At 43.4% G+C, this 12,312-nt stretch overlaps 1 protein-coding gene across 7 annotated transcripts in view; it reads left to right on the top strand.

Annotated features, from left to right (window-relative positions):
• Positions 1-12,312, top strand: part of Eri3 (ERI1 exoribonuclease family member 3) — a 130,218-nt gene that overhangs the window by 10,792 nt on the left and 107,114 nt on the right. For 5 of the 7 annotated variants that reach the window (XM_035439681.1, XM_035439680.1, XM_027402618.1 and 2 more), the window contains exon 3: positions 2,373-2,650. The exons of 1 other annotated variant lie outside the window; for it this stretch is intronic. In XM_035439681.1, coding sequence (XP_035295572.1) covers positions 2,396-2,650 — 255 coding nt within the window. In that variant the 5' untranslated portion in view covers positions 2,373-2,395. The remainder of the gene's footprint in view (positions 1-2,372; positions 2,651-12,312) is intronic. One more of the 7 variants, XM_027402617.1, reaches the window with a different exon arrangement.

Below are 12,312 nucleotides of genomic sequence, written 5' to 3'. Positions count from 1 at the left end.
GCCTGACCTCCTAATGTCTATTTTATTATTTTTACACATGTGGGTGTTTTGCTTGCCTGCATGTATGTCTGTGTACCATGTGCATGCAGTGTCTGCAGAGACCAGAAGAGGGCATCCAGTGCCCTGGGACTGGAGGTACAGATGCTTGTGAGACACCATGTGGATGCTGGGAATCAAACTTAGGTGCCATCTCTCCAATCTATTCCTAAGACTTAAGACTTCCACATGGTCCTTCTTGATGTGGATAAAATCAAATGGGAAAACAAAGCCTGTAAGATTAAAGGCCCTCTAGCTATCAGTGTGTTTTCCAAGGGAGGGGGTAGGGTATATACTGTGCCCTTTGGGAGGCCTAGGAAGTTATAGGGATATAGGAGACAACTCTGTTATCTGAGGGAAGAGCCAGCTTCACGGTTGTAGCAATGATAATGAGCTGACAGTTTCTGAGCCATTGTATGCTGGACACTGCTCTTGATGTTTTACCTCTGTTCTTGTTCCATTCTCACCTTAAGAGTAGATACTATTATTGTTGTCATTTTACAGGTAGGGAATTGAATAACAGAGCATGCCCATGGTGCTGAAAGTCAGAACACGAACAGAAACTCCTTGTTAGTCAAGACTATTGCCTGTGGTATTGGCAGGCAGAGTCTAGTTGATTTATATACTGTGTATACTATAGACACATTAAGAGTTTCAAAATTCTTTCTTCCTGGCTTAGTTGGTTAGAAGAGGTCTAAGGTCCAGAAGGACATTGCATCTAAACTAGAATGGGTAATGGAGCCATTATCATCTTGTCACTTGTTTTCCCAGTACTGTTGAGGAGTGAGTGAGAGAATAGGTTTATTTTGGATTCTAGCTTTCCAAGAGTCATTGGTCCTTTTACCTTTACAAGAGATTACATAGTGAAACTCAAGCTTGCCTTTGTCTCCCTGGACTGGAAGTTTTGGGGGAGGCTGTAAAGCAATGATAAAATCAAGTACTATGCTTGTGTTAGCATCCATGAGGATTCTTTTTTAGTCTTCACACAATCCTTGTGATATTTCATGTTTAGATACAGAAGTCAATTGCTCACTCTAGTGTGTATCCTAATAGATACATAGGCAAGTGATTGTAGACTTTCAGTGAGTCAGGAGAGAGCTGAGAAGAGAAGTCATACTTGGCATTGTACTTTTTTGTTCAGGTGATAGTGGCCTCATTGTACCCAAGTGTGCGCCACAGTTCTCACTCAGGGTGCTGTCTTCCTACCCTGTATGGGAAGACAGTGTCTGTTTATAGCTAGTCAGAGGCAAGCCTTTGGTTCTGTTGGAATTTGGTGTCAGGAAGTATAAACTGGATGCAATGTATATATTAAATGGTAAGATCTCTTGTTTGAGAATTAAAATTGGGGGACATTTGAGTATTGGGTCTAAGGTGGGGAAGGACACATTCCTGTACTTCTGCCTTGTTTCCCTCTTTTAGATCAGGTTATTTGTGAGTAAAACTAAGGCTTTGATTTTTATATTTAGTTAGCCCTTAGAGGAGAGCAGATATTGTGTGAATTTAAAGGGAAAATGTAAAGGAAAAATGATTCAGGTTTTTTTTTCTTCTTGCACATGTTCCCTTAGAAAATTTTACTAGACTTTTAGAAATGCTCCTATTACTGCCACATCTGGGTTTTCTCTTCCCTTTTCCTATTTAAAAGGCCTCACAGTCATCCTGGGCCTCTAGGAGAGAGTGAGGCTCAAGGCAGCAAATGAGGAAGAGGCCTGAGGCTGTTGCCAGCTGTGCTTTCTAGTTCCCTCAGGGAGCTGCTTACCAGTGTGGAGGTTGGGAATCATCAGAATGTGATGAGCAGAATTCCCTGGGATTGGCTTTGTTGGCTTTCATACTTTCTTGCTAGGAGAAGGCAGAGGGTATGTGGAGATGCCAAGTTACAGGTAGGTGAGGTAGAGGCAAAGATGTGGAAGAGAGCTGAAGAGAGTGTCTGGGAGAGTGAGTCTGCTTCTAACAGTTGCTCACCTCAAATAGCTTTGGAACCCTTTGCTTTAAAGTTAACTATTGCCACCTGAGAAGTGACTACAGAAGGCCTCTCATTGCTCTCTTTTGAACTAGTGCTCCATTTACAAATGAAGCCAGTTTTGTGTGTTGCTTTGAGAAAGATCTGGGAGACAGAGTTGTAGTAATAACACTGCAGGTGCTGGTGTTAGGGTCTTAAACTTTAGTAACAAAAACTGTGATTCAGAAAGTGGGCCTGGAAGCCGTGGGGTGTGGCTCAGGTTGCATGGATATTCCTGATGACTGGATGGAACTGGGCCACAGTGGGAGGGGAGTAACCCAGGTTCTGTTTTGTTTTGTTTGTTTTTGTTTTCTTTTTCTTTTAACTTTCCTCCCCTAAGTTTTAGATGCCTCTGGATGCTCAATGCTAGCACCTTTACAGACTGGAGCAGCTCGATTTTCTTCATATTTACTTTCAAGAGCAAGAAAAGTGCTGGGCTCCCACTTATTTTCTCCCTGTGGTGTTCCGGAGTTCTGTTCCATATCCACCAGAAAGCTGGCGGCCCACGGCTTTGGCGCGTCAATGGCGGCAATGGTGCCCTTTCCTCCCCAGAGGTATCACTACTTTTTAGTGCTGGACTTTGAGGCCACGTGCGACAAGCCACAGATTCATCCTCAGGTAACTGTTGTATGGTTGCTTCAGAAAAGGTTGGGTGGGCAAGAGGGAGGGAGGAGAATCTTGTTTCCTGGGACCCAGAGTTTTCTCCTATCTTCTGACTTTTAGTTAACTCTTTGAAGTACTTGCCTTCCAGGGCAGGTTGGTTACAAGTGTACCAGGGCAAGATAGAACCGTGAAGTCTCTGTGGAGCATTGGATACATTGTTTCTCCCTAATCTCAGCTTTGGGAAATAAAAATAATTCTTTCCCAGCCTTGGTCTTTTCCTTGGGTTCTGTGGTTTTTGAAGGAGTGCTGTTTGTGGTAGTCAGATGACCTTCCCTCCTGGTGTTAACACTCCTACACTGACTCATAGATAACCTGTCTTCAGTGGAATGTAGTAGAAAAGACAGTGTGCAACTAAGGTTCCAGGCTAGGTTAGAAGAAACACTGGCAGAAGCCAGTCGTCACACTGTGAGGTCACTCAAACAGTACTGCAGAGAGACACACATGTGTAAAAACAGACTGTAATCCAACACCCAGCACTAGTTTACCAGTCATTTTAGTGAGCTATCTTGGAAGTGAATGCCAGCCCAGCACCTGCCATACTCCTGACTTAAAGGAACTGTGACAGAATTGTTGATTCTTTTTCTTTCTTTCTTTTTGATTTTTCTCTGCATAGCTCTGGTTATCCTGGAACTTGCTGTGTAGACCAGGTTGCCTCAGACTCAGAGATCTACCTGCCTCTGCCTCCTGAGTTCTGGGACTAAAGTCATGCGCCACCACCACTGCCTGGCTTGAACAGTTGATTTTTTTATTTTATTTTTTTTGCTTTTCATGACAGGGTTTCTCTGTGTAGCTTTGGAGCCTGTCCTGGAACTCGCTCTGTAGACCAGACTGGCCTTGAACTCACAAAGATCCATTTGTCTGCCTCTGCCTCCCAAGTGCTGGGATTAAAGGCATGTGCCACCACTAGCTGAACAGTTGATTCTTAATGCTTTAAGCCATGCATTTTGGGATATTTTTTGTTTGCTTTTCTTTTATAAAGTGTTTCACTGTGTTGTCCAGGATGTCCTTTAATTCATTTTGTAGCCCAGGCTGGCTTTGAACTTGCCATCCTTTTGTCTCAGCCCACAAAGCAGGGGGATTACAGGTGTATACTTCCATACCTGGTTTAGTATAATTTGTTATGTGGCATTAGATAACCTGAACAGGTGTCACTTCCAGGCTGTTCGAAAGGAAAATTTCTTGCTTTTCTTCCTTAGTTACCAACTGTATACAAAGACCTTGTATTTTGTAAGACACTGTTACCAGGAAGCTTGGATTAGCAGAAGAGAGATGCCTGTGCCAGGTGTATGATGGAATGCTTGGATGCCAGTGCCATAGTTCATTGTAGTGTGGAGATTCAAGTGTGGGTGGCTCCAGGATGGCAGCTCCTCCTGCAGTATTTAGGTTACAGTGCGTAATTTTGGGATGCACAGACCTGTTGCTTTGGTGAGAGTAGCTTTCATTAGGAGACCAGAGGGGAGAAGACCTCACCATTGGGACTTGGGAGGCAGGACCACAGAAAGATAAACTGGCTTCATTTCTTGTGGTCAGCTTTTGCTAGAGGGGTATGTCTGTTGAGTGGTAGGTGGTTTTACCTGCTGCAGACACTACACCCCTTTCCTTTCCTCTTTCCTGTTCAAGGCTTGCCTGTGGAGTATTGGAATCAGTCCTGCTTAGACAAGGACTGTGCCTTAGGGAAGAGTCTTTAGATGAAGATGAAAGGGAATGTTGCTTTCGAGCTGCCCAAGCTCCACTTCCGTTCTGCCTCCTACCAATGGGGATGGGTGGTTGGTTGGGAATTCTGGTTGTGGAGTCTGCTGAGTTGAGAATCTAGGATCCATATTCTAATGCTCCATATTATTTCCCTTACACTTTTCAGTCCTTGAGTAAGCCCTGCTGGAGCATGACTCTAAATCCAGCACACCTCTATTACATGTGATTCATCTTTTCTGAGTCTCCATAATTGCTTGGTACTTCCATCACTGCGTTTGCTGCTTCCTGGAACATGCTTATGTGTATGTGCTTCCTAGTTTTCCACTTGGATTGTAAGCTCAAATAGTTCCATAGCTCTGTTTGCTTGTCCTGCAGAAGATCTTGCCAGTGTTCTTGCAGGCAGAACCTGATCTATGCCTCAGTTTGCTTGTCAGTGTCATCTTTTACCTCTCACTCAAGGGCATGGCCATTTGTCTGTTTTCCTGCCTGTCTGTATATTGTCATACTGAAGATATTATAGTAGGGATTTAAGTCCCTATGTACCAACCTGCTTCCCAGACTTGGGCATGCACCCCCCCCCACCCCCCAGACAGGGTTTCTCTGTGTGGCCCTGACTGTCCTGGAATTTGATTTGTAGACCAGGCTGTCTTTGAACTCAGATTTGTTTTCCTGAGTGCTGGGATTAAAGGTGTGCACTACCACCACCAGTCTAGAATGAAGGTTTTCATGACCCACACTTGGTGCTGTTTTCCAGGATCTGCATCTGAGTAAAGACTATCTCCAGAATCAGTGAGCCCTTATGGGGTTGTTCCAGGGCACTTAGGTGCATCATAACTAAGCATTAGCTGTTGCTTTAGAGAGGCAGCATTGCTGTCTTGCTTATCTTTAAGAGGGGAATATGAATGATATTGGAAATTATAGACCTGTTGGTTTACTGTGATTCTAGAGAAGATACTTGACCTGATTGTCAGATAATCAATCAGCAAACAGCTAGAAGAATGTGGGATTCTCAGCAATAACTTAGATGGGTTTGTGAAGAAGAGCAAATCCTGTCAGATCAATCTAACTTCTTGCTGTGACATAGTGATGGATTGAAGGGGATCTAGGGAAAGTGATAAAGGTAATGCATCTCAACTCATTAGGCCTCTGCAAGGCTGTGATCAGCACGTGGGAAGGTGCTTTTAGGGCCACATATCTATGTCCTCTGGACTAATCTTTAGATCACCCTCAAGAAGATGATAGGGAGCCCAAGACCTGCTATTAATTGTAACTTAAAGCTCCACCCCCTTTGTGTATGTGTGTGGGAATCTTAAAGGTTTCTAGGTACCAAGATCCTGATAAAATTCAGAGGAAATTTGGAAGATGAATGAGAGAAAATTTGAGTCCCAGATAGGATAGTACCTTCTAGTGAGATGGCTGTGGATCAGGTTCTCATCAGAGCTCCTGCTGTCTAGGTATTCCATTCGGCAAGGGAAGTGAGGGAACTGGAAAAGCTTGTAGTAGAGGAACAAAAATGACTACAGGCAAAAAGCAAACCTAATAAGAAAGAAAATGAATGGAAGATGGTTTTGGCCACTTATTTCTTTTTTTTTTTTATTAAATGCAATTAGTATCCTGCTCTATATTTTAACAAGCCCCCCCCCCAAAAAAAATCCCACTCAGATTTAAATGTAAGGAGGAAAGCTTGAGATTGTGGTAGGAAGGACCTCCAGAAAAAAGAGGGAAAGCATTGGAATATAATGTGCCTTATTTCAGAGTGGGAGACAACTGTTCTATGGCAAGCTTCTTATGGGGAAACCCTGTGTGTTGCCTGGGCCTGGGATCAGCTCCTCTCCAATCTCCTGACTGGGTCTTTTGCTTTTAGTATCTGCACAGCTGACTTCTGGATCTTTTAGACTCCAAAATTTAGAGCATGCCATACCTTCCAGGTGTGTGAGACAGACAGGTTTGGCCCAGGACAGCCCTGTTGTTGATAGGCTTGGTGTGGAGCTCATGTCTCTCATGTCTCTCATTTGCAAAAGACTTTGAGTCAGCTTATTGAGACTATCTTAAAGGAATGTCTCCAAGGGAAACTAACAGGTATGCTCTGTTGTACTTGGGTCCTCAACAATATTGGATATAAATACAGTAAAACGTCTGCTATTTTCCATTTGTCATCATTTTTTTGCTGTTTATTTTTGTACTTTGTTCAGCTAAGTGAAACTGGAGTGGTTGGGTTGTTAGTAATAGGCTTTCATGTTCTGATTTTTGTATTCACTTTGTTTTACATGTTTCTCTTCAGATTAATGTGATAAGTATTCATTTAATTTGAGACTTTTTCATTGAGAAACATTTTTTCCACTTAAATGTTAATTTAGATGATTTAAAGTATTTTAGAGGCTCTAAATTTCGCCAATGTGGTTCTGTCTTAGGGATTGTTTTCTGGTTCAGAAGTAGATTTTTCTCTGTTTAAGGGAACAGTGGCTCCTTTGTCCTCACTAGCAGGAGTTTGCTTTGCTCATTTTGGTGTGGATGTGCATGATGTGATAGTTGTTGTGACCCTGGGGCCCAGAGAGCAGCCTGAAAGCTTTGGTGGCTCTTTAATTGTACATCTTTAACCTCGGGGCAAGTTCTCTCACCACCTCAGTGTTCAGAGGAGACCAAAGCAAATGTAAGTGAGGAAAATGAGGTGTAGGCCACAGCTTGTGGGGAGGATGAAGTAACCTCAGCTGTCTGCATGGCTTGGGAGGGAGGGGTGGTTCTGCTCTGTGTGTGTGTGTGTGTGTGTGTGTGTGTGTGTGTGTGTGTGTGTGTGTGTGTGTGTGTGTCTGCTGTGTGTCTGTGTGTCTGTGTGTGTGTCTGTCTCTCTCTCTCTCTCTCTCTCTCTCTGTGTGTGTGTGTGTGTGTGTGTGTGTGTGTGTGTGTGTAGGTGAAGTCCTGACCATTGCTGCCTCCTTCCCCTGGTCTTCTGGGTAGTCTTTTTCACTGCTCCAAGCAGTCCTGCCTACTGTTTTCCTTCTCATCTGTATCCAAGTGCCCATAGTGTTAGGGGCTGAGGTTTTCCACTGTTTGGTCTTTGCCTATTGCTACCTCTCCTCCCTTTTCAGAAACCTTGGAGAAACTCTATCTGCATTTTGAGTTAGAATTATGACTAAAGGAATTTCTCATCTACAGAAAATTGTGCAGGTGCTGGGTTAATTTTGGAGGGAACGGTGGGGGACAAGGTTGATAGTGACAGAGGACTAGGCTAATTAATATAGGAGCAGCATTTGGAGGATTGCAGTATGACCTAGAACTGGCACCATTACTAGATTTTTGTGAAAGATATTTTGGAAAGTTTACAGGAATTTGGTTAAGATCACTATAAATCAGATTATATTGACTCCCTTTCTCTTCCCTTCAAGGCTAAAAGACACCCACACCCCAATCCCAAGTATTGCTCTTTGCACCATAACTGCCTTCTTGTTTTCTGGTTTTGGTTCTTGCAGTCTCTAAGTGGTCAAAAAGAAAGTACCCTGTAGAAAAAGACTCTTCCCGATTTCCTATTAGTTTGTCCTATTTACAGCTTCTCTAAGTGGGAGGGGCTAGGCCCCACTTTTTAGCAGGAATCAGTTGTTAGATTTTGTTTCCTCTGTCTTCAGCTTCAGTCAGCCTGCATTTTTTTTTTTTCCTGTACAAACAGGCGAAGATGCTGATGCTATTCTAACCTGGGAAATGAAATGCAAAACCGACGTTAATGTAACATTATGGTTGAGATTAAATGCACCAAAATCAGGAAATTCAAAGTTATGCTTCCCCCAGCAACTATAACTCAGCCTCATCTGGCATGTGTAGTATTTTGTGTGAGTGTGGATGGTGTTATATGTTAAGACATTAAAGTTAACACCATAAGCAGAACACAAAATGCTTGAGGTGGCTGAGTTATGACGACCATGTGAGCTGTAAGTGTTCTTGTGCAGGCTCCTGACTTCTGGAATAATTTTTTTCCTGCCCATCAGACCAATTATTGCCTTTCTTTTCAGTTCTATCTTTGCTTTAACACATCTCCTTTCCAGGGTCACTGTGAGTGAATTCCACCATTGGTGGCCAGTAATTGTAGGGAGAATGGGGAGGTCCACTAGACCCTTTTGTCCTTTTGTTTTTGCTTCCATAAAAGTGGCACACACACACCCTATCCCCCCACCCCTCAGGCTGTTGTTTCCTTGTGGTCCCCAATAGGGATGGGCCTCATCCTGACTCCCTGTGGCTCCTCACTAGTACTCCCTGAATAGGAACAAGCTTCACAGTGTCTGTAACTCCATGTGAAAGCCAAGGGGCCCCTTTTTACTTAGAGCAGACATAGCAAATGCAGAAGTAAAATATACATTTCAGGAATGAAGCACTGTGCGTGGTGGTGCTGCCTTGTGTGTTTGGCATAGCAGAGACAAGATCGAAGTGGGTTTATTTGCTCTATTCAGATTGCTTCTCTACCTTCCCCAGGGTTTATACCTTTAAGCTGCCATGATGTGTAGCTAGGCTGTGGAGTTGCCTGGGGGTGGGGTCAGGAATTTTCCTTGGGGAGCACTGGGTCATTGGTAACAAAATCACCACATAATTTAGTGCAAATCAGGAAACATCCCCCCTAGCCTGTTATTATCCCGGTGGTCTCCCCAGGGCTGAGACAGCTGTTGGAATGCAGGTTTGTTAGGCACTGGGCTAAGTTTGATGGTAGGAAAGAGCTCCAAAGAATAGGAGCATTGATACATGGTGAATGAAATCAGGGTCTGTGAATAACAGTGACACCGAGCTGACTTTTAGAGTTTTTGTTAGATGTGACAAATCCAACTAAGCCAGCAGAGGAATGGGGAGGAACTCATTTTAACCACCTTGGGGGCAATGAAAAAGCCTCTTTTCTTTCGATAGCAACTGCTGGGATAAGAACTAGTCCCTACCCTCAAGGAGCTCACAGTCACGGAGCGGGTGTATGTGGGACCACCAGCAGGCAGTACACTATCATTACAGGAGAGCATGGTGTAGTTGGGGGCAACGGATGGGAGCCATCTGCACACTCATATAATATACAGGAGGAGCAGACAGGCTTCAGGTTATGAGAAATTTAGGAGACCCAAAGGGCCATGGAGACCTGAGGTCTTACAACTGTTAGAGCAAGGATTTAAAACAAAACAACTGGAAGGGTTTAAAAGAGGAAAATTGGGTGAATTGGCTTAGTTGGGGAGGAGAGAAGGGGAGTCTGGATTTTAGGCTAATTTGTCAGAATGTTAGAAATGAGTGAGAACAGGTGATAAATTTGAGTCCAGTGAATAGTTCACTGTTGAGTTAGTTGGATTATTTCTATCAGTTACATATTATTTCTCACATTCAAGTTAGAAGGTCCTATTGGGATGCGTGTACGTGAGATAATATGAAGTGTAGAAGAGGTTTAGGAATAAGAACCTATAAGGTCTGGACATGAAGGGTGAAGATCAAAGTGGGAAAAAATAGTTTTTGTTGGATGTGATGAAGTCAACTGAGTCATCAAAGGATTGGTGGTGAGGTGGTAGGAGCTTAGGCTGAGGCTCTGAGGCATTGTTGGGAGGCCAGCTGGTATGTCAGCTGCCACTGAAGTCATGGAATGCTAGATCTCAAGGGAAAGGCAGTATTGGGAGGCTGACAGGACATCTTCTCAATTAAAATTCTGGAAATTTGGATTTGGATCTGCTAGGATACACCTTAAATAGACCAGGGAGGTTTAGGCACTTCAAACAGAAAAGTGGCTGTTTGGTTAACATTAAGAGGAATGTAAAAGAAGGATTAATGAAGAGGCAGGGGAGCCAAGGTGACTAGAAGACTGGCAAGCACAAGGAGAAAGGGTAGGGTCGAGAGTGTCAGCCAGGGGAACGTTCAGAAAGAGTGCGTAGGCTTTTCATTCCCTTGCTGTATCCTGTCATGTTTTCCTTCTCCACTGTATTGATTACATTCTTCTACAGACTCATCTCAGTGGTTTGACATGAGGAAACTGATACTAGGAGATGCTTTCTCCATCACTGTGTCTTATTGGAAAAAAGGATTCTGCATCATTTTGATTAAGATGCCATTGGGATGATTATTTTTTATCCTCTTGTCCTGGGTGTTCACAATACTTAAAAAGCCCCCATAGCGTTACATTTACGTGATGAGTTCTGAGCTTCAGCTTCAGCTTCAGCCTAAAAGCTATGACAAGAGTGTACCTAGATTGACATTAGTGCTTCCCCTCCCCCAAGGCTGGCAGCCTACAGCAAAATGGAGACCAGGCACTGAGAGAATCAGGAAAGAGTCTCTGGAGGGAGAGACAAACATCACAGAATCTTTGATAGTGAAGAAGAGGTACCTTGGAGTAGTCTGCTGTTTGTGTCCCTGTTCCCAGATGATACAGTTGGTCAGTGGGAGGTGTGCAGATTTCTGATTAGCAGAACAGCACTGGTATATGGGTGGCTTTGCTTTTCTTCTGGGGGTTGTGGTCAGTGTCTAGTCCTGGGGAACCGTTCCAGCCAAGCACTCATTTGAGGTCTAAATTGTGGCAGAGACTTTTATTTGGAAATGCCCATATTGCTACAGCAGGTAAAGAGTCCATAGTGCAGGCTGAGCATAGAAGCATAGAACTTTAATCCCAACACTCAAGAGGCAGAGGCAGGCAAATATCTGTGAGTTCAAGGCCAGCCTGGTCTAGAGCTTCCAGGACAGCTAGAGCTACATAATGAGACTATCTCAAATAAATAAATAAATAAATAAATAAATAAATACAAAACAAAAAGTCCATAGTGCAGTGTGCATGGGGAGGTTGAAAGCAAAGTTAGTAAGTAAATCATAAATGAAGTTTCAATGCAGTGTTGAATGAAAGGGCAAAACAGAATGAGCAACTAACTACAGTCCATGGGAACAAAAGTTCCCAGGGTCTAAAAGTAGACATGGAGAAACCTGTTAAGTATGTTACTTAATGGAGAGAGGTTATGTGTTACAGCCCTTAGGTATGCTGGGTAAGACACAAGCCTGAGAACCATGCTCTTACACAGCTCCCAACTCCATTGGATTCTAGCTCTTTGGGAGTCAGTGCTCAGTGATTTGGTAAGGAGCAGAGTATTCAATCTTAGCTGTCATAAGCGGGGTACTTTGAGTTAAAGAGTCACATCAAGGAGATACAGGACAACAGCTATAGATAAGTTCCTTTGAAGTAAAGTAGGTAGCTGTCCCTCTGAGATATATTTGAAGTACTATTTGTCATTGAACTAGAAGAGGTAGCTAGTGATAACTGGCAAGAAATCTGGGAATCCTGCTCCCTGAAATCACTATAACCCTTAGAGCTCTGACTTGAGCTCATCTTCCTTAGTTCAGGGACAAGTTTTGTTTATTCCCAGGTATTTCTCTGATTACCAGTAACATTGAGAGGGCAACTGGTCAACTGAAAGGGATTGATAATCTAGAGGTAGTCAAAGGTCTTGTGAAATCACATGTACCATTTGGGCAAGGTCTTTCACTGGGCAAGTTGTGTAACTAGTGGTCTGAGAACTAGCAGCATCCCCATCACCTGTGGGCTTGTTAGAAATGGTATGTTAGGCCACACCAGAGCTAAGTAGTCTGCAGTTTGACAGATCTTCAGGCAATTCCGTGTGAGAAGTACTGCTGTAGTCTTGACTAAAGGTTTTCAAACTTCAGTGAGGGTCAGAATCAGTTGAGTGGCTGCTTAAAACCATGGCCTCAACACCAGGGCTTGGGCCTTACAAAGTCTATGGTGAAAGCTACAAATTTGCTTTGTTTTTGTAAATCAGTGATTTTGAACCTGTGGGTCGTAACCCCTTGAGCAGGGGTGGGTCAAACGACCCTTTCACTGGGGTCACCTAAGACCATCAAAAAACACAGATATTTACATTATGATTCATAACAGTAGCAAAATTACAGTATGAAGCAGCAGTGAAAATAATTTCATGGGCTGG

Source organism: Cricetulus griseus, chromosome 2, assembly GCF_003668045.3.
Source record: "Cricetulus griseus strain 17A/GY chromosome 2, alternate assembly CriGri-PICRH-1.0, whole genome shotgun sequence".
NCBI lineage: Eukaryota > Metazoa > Chordata > Mammalia > Rodentia > Cricetidae > Cricetulus > Cricetulus griseus.
Note: the sequence above shows the minus strand (reverse complement) of the source record. Positions and strands in the feature narration are given on the sequence as shown.